General features: G+C 35.9%; 1 protein-coding gene across 1 annotated transcript; it reads right to left on the bottom strand.

The window, feature by feature from the left end:
* Positions 1–7,002: 7,002 nt before the first annotated feature.
* LOC107801006 (protein MIZU-KUSSEI 1) lies at positions 7,003–8,696 on the bottom strand. Its single transcript, XM_016624270.2, has 2 exons — positions 8,284–8,696; positions 7,003–7,785 (listed from the first exon to the last, which is right to left on the bottom strand). The coding sequence occupies exons 1-2, from the start codon at positions 8,631–8,633 to the stop codon at positions 7,452–7,454; spliced, it is 684 nt and encodes a 227-aa protein (XP_016479756.1). The 5' UTR covers positions 8,634–8,696; the 3' UTR covers positions 7,003–7,451.
* Between the last annotated feature and the right edge of the window lie 8,039 nt (positions 8,697–16,735).

Below are 16,735 nucleotides of genomic sequence, written 5' to 3'. Positions count from 1 at the left end.
TGTTGACCAAAGTTAACTCAGTTGAGTTTTAAAGCTCTAATTCGTATTTTAATCCATTTTCAAATAAAAACTTTTCAGAAAATTTTACGGACTGCGCACGTAAGTCGAGTAATGATAAATAAGTGCTTAGATCACATAATTAATCATTAAATTTAAAGATGATATTTTAGGTCATCACAATTATCCTAATCGTCGGTTTTTTAGGGAGAAATTTATAGAAGGGGTTAATGAATTTATTAGGTATGCAATGTCATTTGAAACATTTTAAATTGGAGGGATGATTAGGTGTCCTTGTGTGAAATGCAAGTGTTTGCATTTTTTTGGTTTGGAGGATGTTAAGACTCATCTTTATAAAAAAGGGTTTATGGATAATTATTTTGTATGGACTAGTCATGGAGAGGTTGATGGTAGTGATGGTGTATTTCATAACATAGTTGTTGGTGAAAGTAGTAGGTCGGTGGGGAATAACGTTCAACATCCTAGATACCATAAAATGGTTGCGGATGCTTTTGGGATTCACTTCGAGTTTGAACCCCATGAAAGTGTTGAACAAGCTCCTAATGAAGAGGCAAAATATTTTTATGAACAGTTAGAGGCCGCGAGTCGTCCACTAAGTGAAGGGAGTATGCACTCTCAATTGTCTGTTGCGGTTAGATTATTAAGTATCAAATCAGATACTAATATTTCTCAAGTGGGAATGGATTCTTTCATTGGCCTTGTGAGTGAACTAGTTGACCCAACTTTCAACATACCTGAAGATTTCTATAAGGCTAAAAGATTGGTTTCTAAGTTAGGACTCTCGTCTATGAGAATCGATTATTGTGAAGATGGTTGCATGTTGTATTATAAGGGTAATGCAGATTTAAAAATTTATAAATTTTGTGAAAAACCTCGTTTTAAGCGGGTTTCCAACGGGAAGAAGGTTGATGTGAAGTCGATGCATTACTTACCTCTTATTCCTAGATTAAAGAGGTTGTACGCATCGATGAGTTCCGTTCCTCATATGAGATGGCACTATGAAAATAGAAGGCCGCCCGGTGTTATGTGTCATCCTTCATATGGGGAAGCTTGGAAGCATTTTGATAGGACGTATCTGGATTATTCTAGTGAACCGAGGAATGTTCGGTTGGGTTTGTGTGCTGATGGTTTCACGCTATTTTCTGTTTCTGCATCACCATATTCATGCTGGCCAGTCTTTATTATGCCGTATAATCTTCCTCCTGAAATGCGTATGACTAGTCCATATATTTTCTTAAATTATGTTATTCCCCGTCCCCATAATCCAAGGAGTTTGATTGATGTATATTTGCAACCTCTGATTGATGAGCTAAAACAGTTGTGGCATGATGGAGTTGATACATATAACATATCAACTAAGCAAAATTTCAACTTGCGTGATAACTTAATGTGGACCATTAATGATTTTTCTGCGTATGGAATGTTGTCTGGGTGGATGACTGCTGGAAAGTTAGCATGTCCTTACTGCATGGAAAATGGTAAAACGTTCACTTTAAGACATGACCGAAAGCAGTCATGGTTTGATTGTCATCGTCAGTTCTTGCTAGTTGATCATGAGTTCAGAAGGATGAAGAACGCATTCAAAAACAATACAATTGAACGTGATTTTCCACCTCCAATTTTGTCCGGTGAGGAAATTTGGGAGAGGGTTAAAAACTTCACTAAAGTTACCGAGGCCCCACCTTCTAGATTTCCTAGATATGGTGTTACTCATAACTGGACAAAACAGAGCATATTTTGGGAGTTTCCATATTGTAAGGATAATCTTCTCCGACAAAATCTTGATGTCATGCATATTGAGAAGAACTATTTTGACAATTTGTTCAACACAATGATGGATGATAAGAAAAAGACAAAAGATAACCTGAAGGCTAGACTGGACTTATAAGAATATTGTAGGTGACCTGAATTACATTTGCAGTCTGCGAACAATGGTAAGGTGTTCAAGCCCAAGGCCAGCTACATATTCACTTTGGAACAAAGACGGCAGATTTGTGAGTGGGTTGCAAACCTAAAGATACCCGAGGGCTATACTTCGAACCGATATGGTTCAAAGAAAGCTGACTCATATGAAAAGTCATGATTGTCATATCTTCATGGAAACCTTAATCCTTATTGCATTGTGTGGTTTGCTTGAAAATATCTGGAAACCCATCACAGAGATAAGTTTGTTCTTCAAAGACTTATGTTCTACCACATTAAGGGAAGAAAACCTATTTCAAATGAATCAGAACATTCATATAGTCAGTAATAAGCTGGAAACAATTTTTCCATGTGGTTTCTTTGATGTGATGGAACACCTTCCAATTCACCTTTTACAAGAGGCGCGGCTAGGAGGGTCGGTTCAATGCAGGTGGATGTATCCATTCGAGAGGTAATGATCAAACCTTGATTTATTCTTATAATTTTCTGTAACATAATAATTTAATAAGTGACAATGTGCAGGACTATCGGCAATTGTAAATGATTTGTTAAATAGAGGAATAGAATTAAAGGATCCATATGCGAAGCCTATCTTGCAAAGGAAACTGCCCATTTTTGTTCTTACTACTTCGACAGTCATGTTCCATGTGCTAGAAATAAGCCCAATCGGTACAATGTCGTGATTGAGATTGATCCATTATATCCACCAATGACCATATTCAATCAACCAGGCTGAGGTTCTAAAGATCGAACACAAATCAGCTCCAAATCATGTGCTGCTAAATTGTCCGGAAGTTCAACCCTTTCTTAATTAAGTATTGACATAAGATTAATTTACACAGACTACTATTTAATTTGGTTGATAAAACTAACAAAATTTTCAATGTGTCGCTCAGTGACTTCGTGAGTCAATTTGGCCATGATGCTGCATATTCAACATTTGAGGCATGGTTTAAAGAGTGTGTAAGTGCATCTTACATACTTTCTCATATGTGAATATACATACTTGGTCCCTTGTGAATATACTTTCTCACTTGTGATTTATTTAACACTACATGTAGATCAATAATCCAAACAACAGTGTTAATCAATTTTTGAAAGATATATCTTGGGGACCTACACCTACGGTTATAACTATGTCTAAGTATTTTGTGAATGGTTACAAATTTCACACCGAGGAATGCTCCAAGTATAAAAAAACAATAACAGTGGGGGTGTGTGTCAAAGGTGGTGAAGGCAACCAGGATAGGGAAAATGATTATTATTGCGTGGTAAAAGAGATTCTAGAATTATCATATTCATGTTGGCCAAAAAAGAAGATCATACTTTTTCCGATGCAAGTGGGTTGACCCAACACCTAGAAGAGGTACAAATGTTCACTCGCAGTACAACATAATTGAGGTTAATAAAAAGAGGGAGTATAATCATTATGATCCTTTTATAATTGCAAAAAAAGTTAGGCAAGTGTATTATGCTCCATATCCATTGCGGAGGGATAAGGCTGTTTGTTGGTTGTAATCAAAACTAAGCCTGCTGGTAGGGTGAAAGTTGAGAATGTGCTAGATGTTGCTTACCAAAACGATGCCTCAAGTGTTAACCAAATGGTGGATGATCAGTTAGAAAATGACTTGGAGCATCCTCAACGCATATTAGAAGAAGTTGATATGGATGAAATAACAATCATAGAAAATGAGGACGAAGAATCACCTAATGAAAATTAAATAAGTGAAGAGGAAGAATTTTCGGATGAGGAAGGATACTTCGAAGACGAATAGCATGTTAGTTTTTTCAACTGCTCTCAACTTATATAGATTTATATTCTCAATTCTAAGATTTTCTTTAATTTAAGCAAATGACCGGTAGGGGTCAAGGTAGGTCTAAGAAGGATAAGAGGCCTATTGATCATGATGACGGTGCTACACCCTCGCTTCCTTCCAATCGACACTTGCATCCCTCCGCTACTGATGGCCGACAACAATATTCTAGGCACACATCTTTTCCACCACATCTATCTACTCATCAGACTACCTACCATTCACCCTCCTAGCAATATTCTTACCATTCTCCACCATAGGGCTATACCCCGCTTCCTCCACATGATCCTGCATATAGTTACATTGGTCCATCGAGTCATCAGTCACAGAGCCATGTGGTGATACAACTGTCATCTGCTCCATTTGCTTCATCACCAGCTGGATCACAACCATTTAGATTTCAGCCAGCCGGATCGCATCAGGGGTCTGGATCGCAGTAGGGGTCTAGATCGCAGCAAGGGTGTGGATCGTAGCCATCTTCATCAGCGACCCCGTCTCCCTCTCCACGGAGTTCATCTCCTAGCATTTCTAGACTTCGCATTCGGGATAGTAGCGTTGAGCCAGATGCCTCCCCTTCTGCGCACGCTTTCGGTTCATCAGAGGAAGATGATCCAGAGGAAGTGCGGTATGATCGTTATCATAGGATGATCATCAGGCCTGAGGGCAATGGGAAAGATTTATTTATTACTTCTTTGTTTTTGCTGAATTATAATAGCTAGTCTTGTTTATTTAATGTAATTGCTATGTTGCAGGTTCATACTTAATCATCAGACTACAAAGATAATCACTGAAGCTCTTGGCCGGTTGTATGATGCACCCTATGCTACTTGGAGTGACTTTTCACCGGAACTCGTGGAGCAAATTTTCAACCAATTTAAGGTTTTAATACAATACTTATCTATTTAAGCACTATATTATCAATATTTTTATTTAACGTTACACACTTCATTTGCAGACTAAGTGTGCCTGGGAGAACCGGCAGAACAATGCCATTCTTGCAAATTTTGAGTTCAAATATCGTAAGAGACTATCTGATTCCTTCTATTCTGCTCGGAAGAAAACCAAGAAGCCTTCATAGGTTCTACCACACATATGGGAGGATCTATTGAGGTATTGGACCACCGAGAAGTTCGAGAAGAAGAGTGAACAGGGAAATAAGGCTCGAGCATCTGAGAAGGGTGGCTCCTTGCACTGTATGGGTGCAAGGAGCATGGGGACTCCGAGGACACTACTGGTAATTTCTTAAAATATTTAATTCTATATATATCAAACTATATTTATATATTTTAATTTAGTTAACATATTTTATTATATTTGTAGGAAAAAAAATATGGGAGGAAGATAACTCATGATGCATTCTTCATGGAGACTCACATTCGGAAGAAGAAGGCACCGACAGATCCAACTAGATGGGTCGAAGACCCGGCGGAGACTACATATGTAAGTTTCATAACTACTATAATTTAAAATTAATGTTTATAATATTATATAGTTAATAATTTTCTATCTTCTAAATAAAGGATTGCTATAAGATTAATGTGGAGGAGTACACTCAGAGCTTGCCACCGAATGAGCAAGGCGAGCGACCACCTATTTCCGACGAAGAAGCGCAGAAGATATGGTTGGATATTGTCGGTGGTCTTAAAAAGGGGATAGCATACGGCCTTCCAAAGAGATCATTTATGTGCTACAGGACTGGATTGCAAGGAATAGGGACTTCCGCCCAAGGCGAGGCAATTGATAGGTCGACTATCTCGTCTATGAAGAAGAAGATGGCAAAGCTGACAGCAGAGCTTGAAGAGACAAAGGCTAGAGAAAAAAAGAGAGATAAACAATTTGATACCCGTCAAGTTCATCTAGAAAAGAGGGACCAATAATTTAATCTCCTTCAAGGTCAGCTGGCCAATCTTCTTGTTAGTGGTACTTTTCTTATTCCCCGGTCTCGTGAGCCTTCCCCATATGCTAGTCCTTCTCGTCGTGATCCTTCGAACCATGCCGACGATGAAGCTTCTAGTAGTGAAGATGGAGGTGATGCAGTACAAAATACTTATTGAATGATGTTTGAACTTTTAACTTGTGAAACGTTTTGTTGTTGGGTATTATACTTTGTTAATATAGTTTAATGGAGATGAAGATGATGTTTTATTAATAATAGAGTTTTGATAGTTGTTATTGTTGTTGATATTGGTTGAATGGCAGCAATGTAATGCTGACATTATAGATGATTGGTTGTTGGCAGGTGGTGCAGCTATAAAATAGCTGTATTCTGCCAAACAACTACCCAAAAAACGACCGCCTACCGACCGACGTCGGTCGGAACTGTTTATTTGAATTTCCCAGAAATTCAAAGTTACCAACCGACTTCGGCCGGAATTGTTGAATTTAAATATTAAATATTTTAACAATTCCGACCGACTGTAGTCGGAATTTTTAATTTTACATTTTAAATATTTTAAACATTCTGACTGAAATCGGTCGGAATTGAACAATTTTAAAAAATATTAATAATTAAAGTTCCGACCGACGTCGGTCACTAATTTAAAAATAATTTAAAATTATTTTCAAAACTACCGATCAAAGTCGGTCGGTATGGTTATTTTAAATATTTTAAACATTCCGATCGAAGTCGGTCGGTATGGTCAAAGTGCGTTGAATACCGATCGAAATCGATCGGTAATATCGACTGACTGCGGTCAGTACCGTATTGCGACCATTGTTTTTCGATGAATTGAAATCGATCGGTAATTGGTCGATTTTTGTTCGATTCCGACCGACTTCGGTCGGTTTTTGTGGAGGCTTTTTGACAGCTTTTTTAGTAGTGTGAAAAGATACTTTTTCTTTGCTTGAAGACACAAAATTATCTAAACATTATTTTTGTCCCAAGAAAATAAAAATCAGAAACGTTGGTCACCATACAAACTAGTATCTGATGTACCTTAATTAGATTTTATTCTCCTATTTATGATAATAATAACAGTAAAATCCAAACAAACATAAGAACTCGAAACTTTGTTTTGTTGGTTTATTTGTTATTCTTAGCAGATTTGAACCTTATAGCTCTTGACAAACCCTATGTCCTTTATTATGATCCTTCTACACTAGGTGCCCTATCTAGTGGTAAAATGGGTTTGTAAAATGTTAGAATTTCAGTAATGTGTATCATGACATAGAAATTGTTAAATCTATCTTCCGAAACACAAAAATGGATGATGATTGAATAAATCATAACAATCAACTTAAACGAAAATAAGCAAAAGAAGTCCTCCTTTTTATTTTATTTTAACAAAGTTTCATCTTAGGTTGTTGTCAAACACCCCATACAAACATTCCCACAGGGAAAAAGTCATGCAATTATGCATAACTCAAAAAATAAGGGTTGCATGGCTACACCCAAGAGAAACTCATAAACAAAGGATATAAAATCAAGAAAATTAAAAATGACTAGAAACATCTGCATAGCTTAATCCCATGCATGAAAAACTTAGGAAAACCTCAATTCTGGTACTTGAATGAACGTTATCTTGCCCAAAATATAGTGTCCGACGAGTAAATGGTAGCTTCAGATAAGATAAAACTCGAGTAAATGATAGCTTCGGATGAGATAAATCCTGAGTCCAACAACGGATAGTAGAGGAATGGTCTCCAAAGTACTGATCATCGAGGACTATTAATTACGTCTCAGTCTCAAACATGTTATTAGTCGCGAGAAGGTAGAAAGTAAATGCTTAATTCTTGACCCATACTTCCTTCAGGATCAATTAAATGAAATGATTCTGAGTCATCATAAGATCCATGGACCCTCTCAAATTTTCCTCTAAGATACATAATATCATCATCTTTCCCATGAATAGTCCCTGCTCCCACATTAACTGATTCAATTTGTCCCAATACTTGTAAATCAGCTTTTGTAGGTTTTCTTTTCACAGCAAACCCTACTTTTTTACCATTACAATACATCCTCAAAAGCGATTGATTTTCACCATTACTGCCACTCTCCAATGCGATTCTCACAATCCCTCCATTCATTTCCCTGGCGTTTAAACATAATATAATTAAATAATTCAAAAGAGTCTTCTCTCTAATATATAGTTTAAGGTTTTTATAACACTTTCAACGTGATACAAAAATCTTGCTTCAAATATCACCGCCACTCAAAAAGTAAAAAATATTTCACGTGTTTGGGTCATAAAAAATTCAAATTCTTATTGAGACACAATATAATTAAACTACTACCTATATTTCAGTTTAGATGACATATTTCGCTTTTGGAGAGTCAATTTGACTAAATTTCGAAGCTAAATTGGATTAGCTCAACTCAATATTTTTAAATTAAAATTTAGATATTCAAAAACTATACGAGTTAGTAATTTTTCTCATGTCAATATGATTAAAAAAAAAATTTAAAATATTGATCAAATTTTATAATGTTTGACTCTAGAATATGTTCTATTTTGAAGAGGGAGTAGTTAAAAGAATACTTTCTCTAACAACTTAAAATTTTAAACTAGAGGGTCACACAGTCCAATACCTGGCAAGAGTGGAGGTGGAGACAGCAAGTTCAAGGAGGAGAATTGGTGTGGCGGATTTAGGGTTTGTTTGGATACAGAAGCTGACTTTTCCACGGCGATAGCCAAAGATGGTCCCTGTAATATTCGAGGAAGATGACGACGGTGGCGGGCGGCGGTGATTGTAGTTGTAGGCAAAATTTAAGCTTTTGTGATGTTCATTTTCTTCTTGATCTTCAACAAAGGTGCAATTGCAGGTGGGGATGAGTAGCTCTATGAGAGAGCGGAGGAGCCGCCATGACCGGACTTGTTTCTGGCAGTCTACGGTGGTGATGGCGGCGGTGCCGACGGTTCTAGGGTATGAACTGATCATGTTGATGATCAGGAAAAACTAGAGGCTTGTCGAATTGGTTTGAAGGAGTAATAGTTTATATAGAGAAAAGGATTTTACTTTATAACACTTGACGTGTAAAAACAAAATTAATGGAATTAAGTTTTATCTGTGTAAGCATTATAATAGTTTAATGTATTGCAGCTCGTAGTCTTATATTTTCAGATTACTTTTTCTACTTTTTGTGAATGGGTACTCGTAGTTTTTTTTTTTTTTCCCAGGTAACCTCCTTTTTGTATTACGAGTATAAAAGTTAAACTCAAAATATGTTACAATATACTACTGATTATAGTCATCTTTCCGTTTATCTCATGAGGCTTGATAAAGAGAGTTACTTGTTATTATAAATTCAAGTACATATAGGTAAAAGTTAAGATACAAGTTCGGCCGAACAGTGTATTTATACTGAGAAGTCTAGAACATAATTATCTAGAACTTAATTATTAACTTTTAAAATCGTCGTTCTAAAATTTATTAAAATTTTAGCCCTGCTTATGTGTAGGTACTTAAATTGATATGTATAAAAATATTTCACTGTTACTGTATAAAACGACAAACTTTAGAGAAAAATGAATTGTTTAATAATGTTTAAAACATTAGCTAAAAGAGCTAATGGGGTTGGGTGGGGCACATGGAATCTAAGAACTTATAATATAGTACTCCCTTCATTCCGTGAACCTGTTTGACTGAGCACGGAGTTTAAGAAAAAATGAAGATTTTTAAAATTTGGGGTCCTAAACAATTAAAAAGGGGCCCAAAGTATTTGTGTGGTTATAAAAGTTTTTCATTAAGGGTAGAATTGTAAGTTTAAGTAAAATTGTTTCCAAATTTAGAAAAGGATCTTTTTTTTTTTGGAAACGGACCAAAAAAAAATAGGTTCAATAAACTGAAACTGAGTAATGTATATATGGTCACAAGTTGCAAAAGAAATTAAACTACTGGTCAGGGACTGGAAAGTGTAACTATTCTTGTATGTTATTGTGTGCTATTCTAGCTAATTTTGCAAAAGTGTCCAAAAGCTTTCTTGTCTGTTACTGTGTGCTATTCTAGCTAATCTTTGCAAAAGTGTCCAAATTAGCTTTGAAAACTTCCAACAATATTCCTCCAGTAGTGAAAAATTTGAGGTGTCTGAAGACAATGGATGAGAAATTTGCATACATGAAAGTACTAGCTTTCTTTTCTTGCTGCCTTCCCCACCCCCCTCCCCACCCCCACCCCCACCCCCACCCCCCACTATAAACAAAGGAAATATTTTTTTTTAAGAAATAATTTTTTAAGAAATAATATCTGTAATCAAGAAGCTTCCCATGAGCTAGCATATATACCATCGACAAAGAAGTTAGTAGCTTTCTTTGATTTTCTTTTCACTATGCAACGTGGCCTCTGTTTGCACGCTAATATTTCATTGTTAAAATATAGGACTAATGCAAGTGATATATAGTAATTTTAGGGATACAAAGAATATTTAAAGTTTAATACATATTTATAAAAAGTAATTTTAAACTTATATACATAGTATAATTTCCTATATACATAGACACTATGTTACTACGACTGTATTAATTCTTGCAATACAGTCACTGCATATGTCAACATTTTTTTAGGGTTATCTATTTTTTGGTTAACAAAGAAGGTCAACGGATATTTAACTTGCAGTCACAAGATTGACTAAGACAATCTTGACTTAGTCAAACATGTAGACAAACATGTTACTTGACTTGATTTGGCACTCTTTTAACAATTAACAATACTCTAGACTTTCCATGTCTAAATTTTTGTGGAAGATTGTTCTCACTTATAAATAAATATTTACCTATTATGTGTATTTGAATACATAATTAAATAAATAAAAAAATATACTCTTTATTAGAACTTTAAAATTTTAAATTATATGATCACGCAATTAGAAAAGGCGGTCTCTTATTCTAAACCAAAGATTCCCATCATGTAACTTATTTTTTCTATTAGAGATCGTTTGCTTCTTTTTTTCTTCTATATATCATTGAGCCTAATTCTCCAAACAAAGCCACATAAATTAAGTGATTCCTTTTTTGTTGGAACGCACATTTAAAGGGTGAATTCTATTTAATTAATATACCGTACAGTCACGATAATAATAGTCCAATATCCTTTTAATGATTGAGGCTGTAAAGCAGTCTGCTTCGTCTTCTATGATTAAAACAACACATCAGACTGAACTTTTGCCGAATATCTTTAGTTTTGGTTTCATTCGATGTTTAATATCCTCTCTGAAGTTTAATTAATTTGGATTCTCGCAAAAAATAAAAATTCACTTATTGGTTATAAAACGCTCGCTATCAAAATCCATGTCATACATGAAATACGAAATTTCTAATTAAGAACAGAGGAGTATAATTCAAAAAAAAAATTCTAAATAAATATATACTTGTTAATAATTTTTAACTTTATTCTTTGGACTGACTCTCGGACAAAGAGGGACCCGGTTGATTAAAGAATAAGAAAGTGACAAATAAAATAACAACAAATTCTCAGGTGTTGCTATCTAGCCTGGTTTTCTCCACTAGTGTCCCTAACCTTTTCTTTTTCCTTTTTTGGTGTCTACTTTCTTCAGAACGTGACAATAGAGGAGAAGACTAGAGAAGGTGAGCATTTAACACAATCTATCTATAATGTCAATTTAGGTAAGTAAATATTTATTGACTCATTCAAATGATAATTTTCATTTTTATCTCAGCTCCTAATTTCCAAGAAACTATTACTCCTTAAAGTAAGCCTAGCAGTAATTTTGAAGTTTCGAAGCTGTTCTTGTTTCAAGAAATCAAACGCATTTAAGCTGATAGAGTTCATATCAATCATTTCAAAATTCAAATAAGATGCTATCGAATCAATTTCAAAATGACAAATACTGAGTAACAATGGACTTAAAGCCCCTTCCTTTTTTTTTTATTAAGATAAAAATATCCGAATATTAAAATATTGTTTAATTAACTTTGTTTGTTTTCTCAACATCTGAATGTATAAAACTTGTATTTATTTAAAAATTAATAAATATAAAATTCAAATAAAAAAGTGTAATATTATTCCAATAGCACTTTTTTAAAAAGTTATATGGCGGGTGGCGGTGGTGATGGATAACAGTGATAGTTGTAAGTATCGACTAAGGGTGTTGGTGACAATGATGGTTGGCGTGGTTGATAGTGGTAGTTGATGGTGGCGGCTGATAACTGCAATGGGTGATAGTAATAGCAAATGATAGTGGTGACTGTTGTGGTGGTTGGCGATATATATATAAACACTACTGGTTCTTAGTAGTGATTATATTGGCGGTGATGATTGTAAGTAGTAGCTAGTGGTGATGATAATCGACTGTGGTGATTGGCGGCGGTGGTAATTATTAGTCCCGCCAATATTGTTGTATTTGTAAATAATAATTCTGTAAAATATAAATTATCGTAATGAAACAGTAATTAATTCGAGCCCACTGAATTCACAGTGTTTCCTTAAGGAATTTAATCCCCTCCTAGTACCCAAGGTTATGGATTATTTCCTCCCAGGATAGAACGAATCACACACTAGTGTAGCGGTACTTCAAACCCCAGTGTTTCAGCAAACACAAAGTTCGGTAGCAAATCACACTTACAGTTGCTTTGTTTGAAGTTAAAACAATGTAGAACAAAGGAGTAGAAACTCAAAAAATCGTATGGAAATGCTGAGAGGAAGGAGTGTAATGTATAGCCATAGTTGAGCGTTTTCAGTTTTGTGTTATTTTCGTTTTTCGTTCGTGACTTTCTTCAACAGCTGCTGCACATATATATAGCAGTCAGCTTTGAAGATGAACGACCCTCCATCCTCCATGGTGGAGCATGCACTAGTTTGTTTGTGGAGCAAGCACTTGGCCATGGTGGGAAGAGCATTAGGCGGCTGCTATTGCAGCTGGTGGTCAATACACGGATTGAAAAATATCCGTTACAAATGCGGATAATCTTACGTTAATATTTACTATTAACAAATAAATTTGGTCCAAAAAATTAATCAATCAATCGATCATTTGACCAAATCCAAATCCAAATCCAAATCCAAATCCGAAGCCGAAGCCGAAGCCGTAGCCGTAGCCGAAACCGAGCCGAGCGAGCGACGACGACGACAGCACGAGGCTTGCTTTCTTCTTATCTCTTTAAGAGCTACAAGAAGGGCAATTATATATATACCCACCAAAAAATCTTTTCCTCTTCCAATATGGGATAATGTCTCATTGTCAAGAGGGAGAAACTTAAAATTTTACTCAAAAATTTCATTTTTCCTCCATTTCCCATTCACCCTCATTTTAAGACTATTTCATCTTAAATAACGAAAACCTCAACAATCCCCCACATGAATGGGGAATGGCTATATCATGGAAGTATGCATGGAAAAACTGTGTGATTTGCAAGCAAGGATTAATCGCATCTGGATAAGTAGGTTTCCCTTTGAACTTTCCGTAGTAAACTTATGTCGGATATACTCGGTCAATCGGTAGATTTGATATCTTTGAACCGTCGATCTTTGGTGTATACCTAGACAACTATAAGTCACACAATCAACCCTTAACCGTCTTTGGTTCTCATTGTTGTGTTCGTTTCAGCCATGAACACCGCCTGATTTCATAAATGCGTAGAGAACTGGCCTTACAAAGTTTTCCTTGAAGCGGCTAACACTTCACACTTACATAGGTGATTCCTAAACGTGTCATCCTGTAGATACACTATTTGATATACCCCGTATCAAATTTAGAAATTATTAAAAAGCCTTAATGCTTTATCCTTGGTACTGAACATTGTCTCATCACGAGAACGGACTAAAATTTTATTTGACAATATTGAACCGTCATTAATGACTTTGTTTGATCTCCTTGAACCTAGATCTTGGGATCTCCAGTCTTCTAGGTAGAGTTACCGCCACAATGACTTGTTCTCGGCCATAGCCCCATTCCCCTTGATGATTTCTCAACTACCTCTCTAGTTAGGTCTTTTGTAAGTGGATCCGACACATTATCACTTGACTTTACATAGTCAATCGTGATAATTCCTCTAGAGAGTAATTGCCTAACGGTTTTATGTATTCGTCGTATATGACGAGATTTACCGTTATACATAACGCTCCCAGCCCTTCCAATTGCCGCTTGACTATCACAATGTATGCATATTAGTGCCAACGGTTTGGGCCAAAATGGAATGTCTTTCAAGAAATTCCGGAGCCATTCAGCTTCTTCACCAGCTTTATCTAAGGCTATGAATTCAGCCTCCATTGTAGAGCGGGCAATACATGTTTGTTTGGACGACTTCCAAAATACCACTCCTCTACCAATAGTGAATACATATCCACTCGTGGACTTAGAATCAGTTGAACCGGTGATCCAATTTGCATCACAGTATCCCTCAATCACCGCAGGAAATTTACTGTAGTGCAAGTCAAAGTTCTGGGTATGTTCTAAATATCCCAAAACTCGTTTCATTGCCATCCAATGAGATTGGCCTGGATTGCTCGTATATCGACTCAGTTTACTTATAGCACAAGCTATATCTGGTCGTGTACAATTCATGATATACATTAAGCATCCCAACACACGAGCATAATTCAATTGTGATATGCTTTGGCCTTTATTCTTTGCTAATGCAAGATTCACGTCAATTGGAGTCTTTGCAACTTTAAAGCCCAAGTGCTTGAATTTTTCAAGTACTGTCTTAATATAATGAGATTGTGACAATGCCAGACCTTGAGGAGTCTTATGGATCTTAATTCTCAGAATTAAATCAGCAACTCCCAAGTCTTTCATATCAAACTTGCTATTGAGCATACGCTTAGTAGCATTTATGTTGGCAATGTCATTACTCATTATCAGCATATCATCCACATATAGGCAAACAATGACTATGTGATTTGGAACATTTTTAATGTACACACTTTTATCACATTCATTTATCTTAAAACCATTTGACAACATTGTTTGGTCAAATTTCGCATGCCATTGTTTGGGTGCTTGTTTTAGTCCGTAAAGAGACTTAGCAAGTCTACATACCTTCTTTTCTTTACCTGGAACCACAAACCCTTCAGGTTGTTCCATGTAAATTTTTCCTCCAACTCTCTATTTAAGAAGGCTGTCTTAACATCCATTTGATGAATTTTAAGACCATACACCACAGCTAATGCTACTAACATCCGTATGGACGTAATTCTTGTAACTGGAGAGTATGTATCAAAGTAGTCTAGACCTTCTCGTTGTTTATACCCTTTGACTACGAGTCCCCTTGAATTTATCAATAGTGCCATCATTTTTGATTTTTCTCTTAAAAATCCATTTAGAACCCAAAGGTTTATTTCCAGGAGGAAGATCAACCAATTCCCATGTATGGTTGTTCAATATGGATTCTATTTCACTGTTAACTGCCTCTTTCCAAAACAATAATTCCGAAGAAGTCATAGCTTCTTTAAATGTTTGAGGCTCATTCTCCAATAAGAAAGTCACAAAATCTGGTCCAAATGAATTAGACGTTCTTTGACGTTTACTACGTCTTGGATCCTCCTAATTACATGTACTTTCTTTTATTTCTTCCCGAGGTCATTTAGATCCTTCACCAAACGACTCACATTCCTTTTTATACGGATATATATTTTCAAAGAACTCAGCATTATCTGATTCTATAACCGTATTATTATGAATGTCGGGATTTTCTGATTTATGAACCAAAAATCGATATGCTTTACTATTTGTCGCACATCCTATGAAAACACAATCAACGGTTTTCGGTCCTATCTTTACCCTTTTGGGTTTAGGAACTTGCACTTTTGCCAAACACCCCCACACTTTAAAATAATTCAAGTTGGGCTTCCTTCCTTTTCATTTTTCATATGGAATGGATTGTGTTTTGCTATGGGGCACTCGATTTAATATTCGATTAGCCGTAAGAATGGCTTCCCCCACAAGTTCTGTGGCAAACCAGAACTTATTAACAACGCGTTCATCATCTCCTTTAATGTGCGATTCTTTCTTTCCGCAATCCCATTAGATTGGGGCGTGTAAGGGGCTGTTGTTTGATGAATAATTCCATATTCTAAACATATTTTTTCAAAAGGAGATTCATATTCACCACCCCTATCACTTCTTATCATTTTTACTTTCTTGTTAAGTTGCGTTTCAACTTCATTTTTGTATTGCCTGAATGCGTCTATTGCTTCATCTTTACTATTCAGTAAGTAAACATAGCAATATCGAGTACCATCGTCAATAAAAGTTATGAAATACTTCTTTCCACCGCGAGATGGTATTGACTTCATGTCATAAATATCTGTGTGAATTAAGTCTAAAGGATTTGAATTCCTTTCAACTGACTTATAAGGATGTTTAACATACTTAGATTCCACACATGTTTGACATTTTGATTTTTCGCATTCAAACTTAGGCAGTACTTCCAAGTTAATCATTTTTCGCAAGGTTTTATAATTGACATGACCCAAACGTACATGCCATAAATCATTTGACTCAAGTAAGTAAGAAGAAGCTGAAATATTATTATTGTTTTCCACAACCATTACATTCAGATTGAAAAGGCCCTCGGTGAGGTAACCTTTTCCTACAAATATTTCATTCTTACTTATGACAACCTTGTCGGACACAAAAATGCACTTAAAACCGTGCTTAACAAGAAGTCCAGTAGAGACTAAATTCTTTCTCATTTCGGGAACATGAAGGACATTGTTCAAAGTCATGACCTTGCCAGAAGTCATTTTCAGAAATATCTTCCCATATCCTTCAACTTTTTCTGTTGAAGCATTTCCCATATAAACTGTCTCTCCGGGTCCAGCAGGAGCATAAGTAGCAAAAGCTTCTCTAACTGCACAAACATGGCGAGTGGCTCCTGAATCAAACCACCACAGTTTAGGATTTCCCACCAAGTTACATTCAGAAAGCATGGCACATAAGTTATCAACATCATCATGGTTTACTACCATATTTGCTTGACCCCTTTTCTTGTCTTTTTCGGAGCACGACACTCCATAGATTTGTGTCTGATTTTCTCACAGTTGTAGCAGTTTCCACTGAACCGCTTCTTGCTTGGGTTGTATTT

The sequence above is a fragment of the Nicotiana tabacum genome, chromosome 23, assembly GCF_000715075.1.
Source record: "Nicotiana tabacum cultivar K326 chromosome 23, ASM71507v2, whole genome shotgun sequence".
In the NCBI taxonomy this organism is placed as follows: domain Eukaryota; kingdom Viridiplantae; phylum Streptophyta; class Magnoliopsida; order Solanales; family Solanaceae; genus Nicotiana; species Nicotiana tabacum.
Note: the sequence above shows the minus strand (reverse complement) of the source record. Positions and strands in the feature narration are given on the sequence as shown.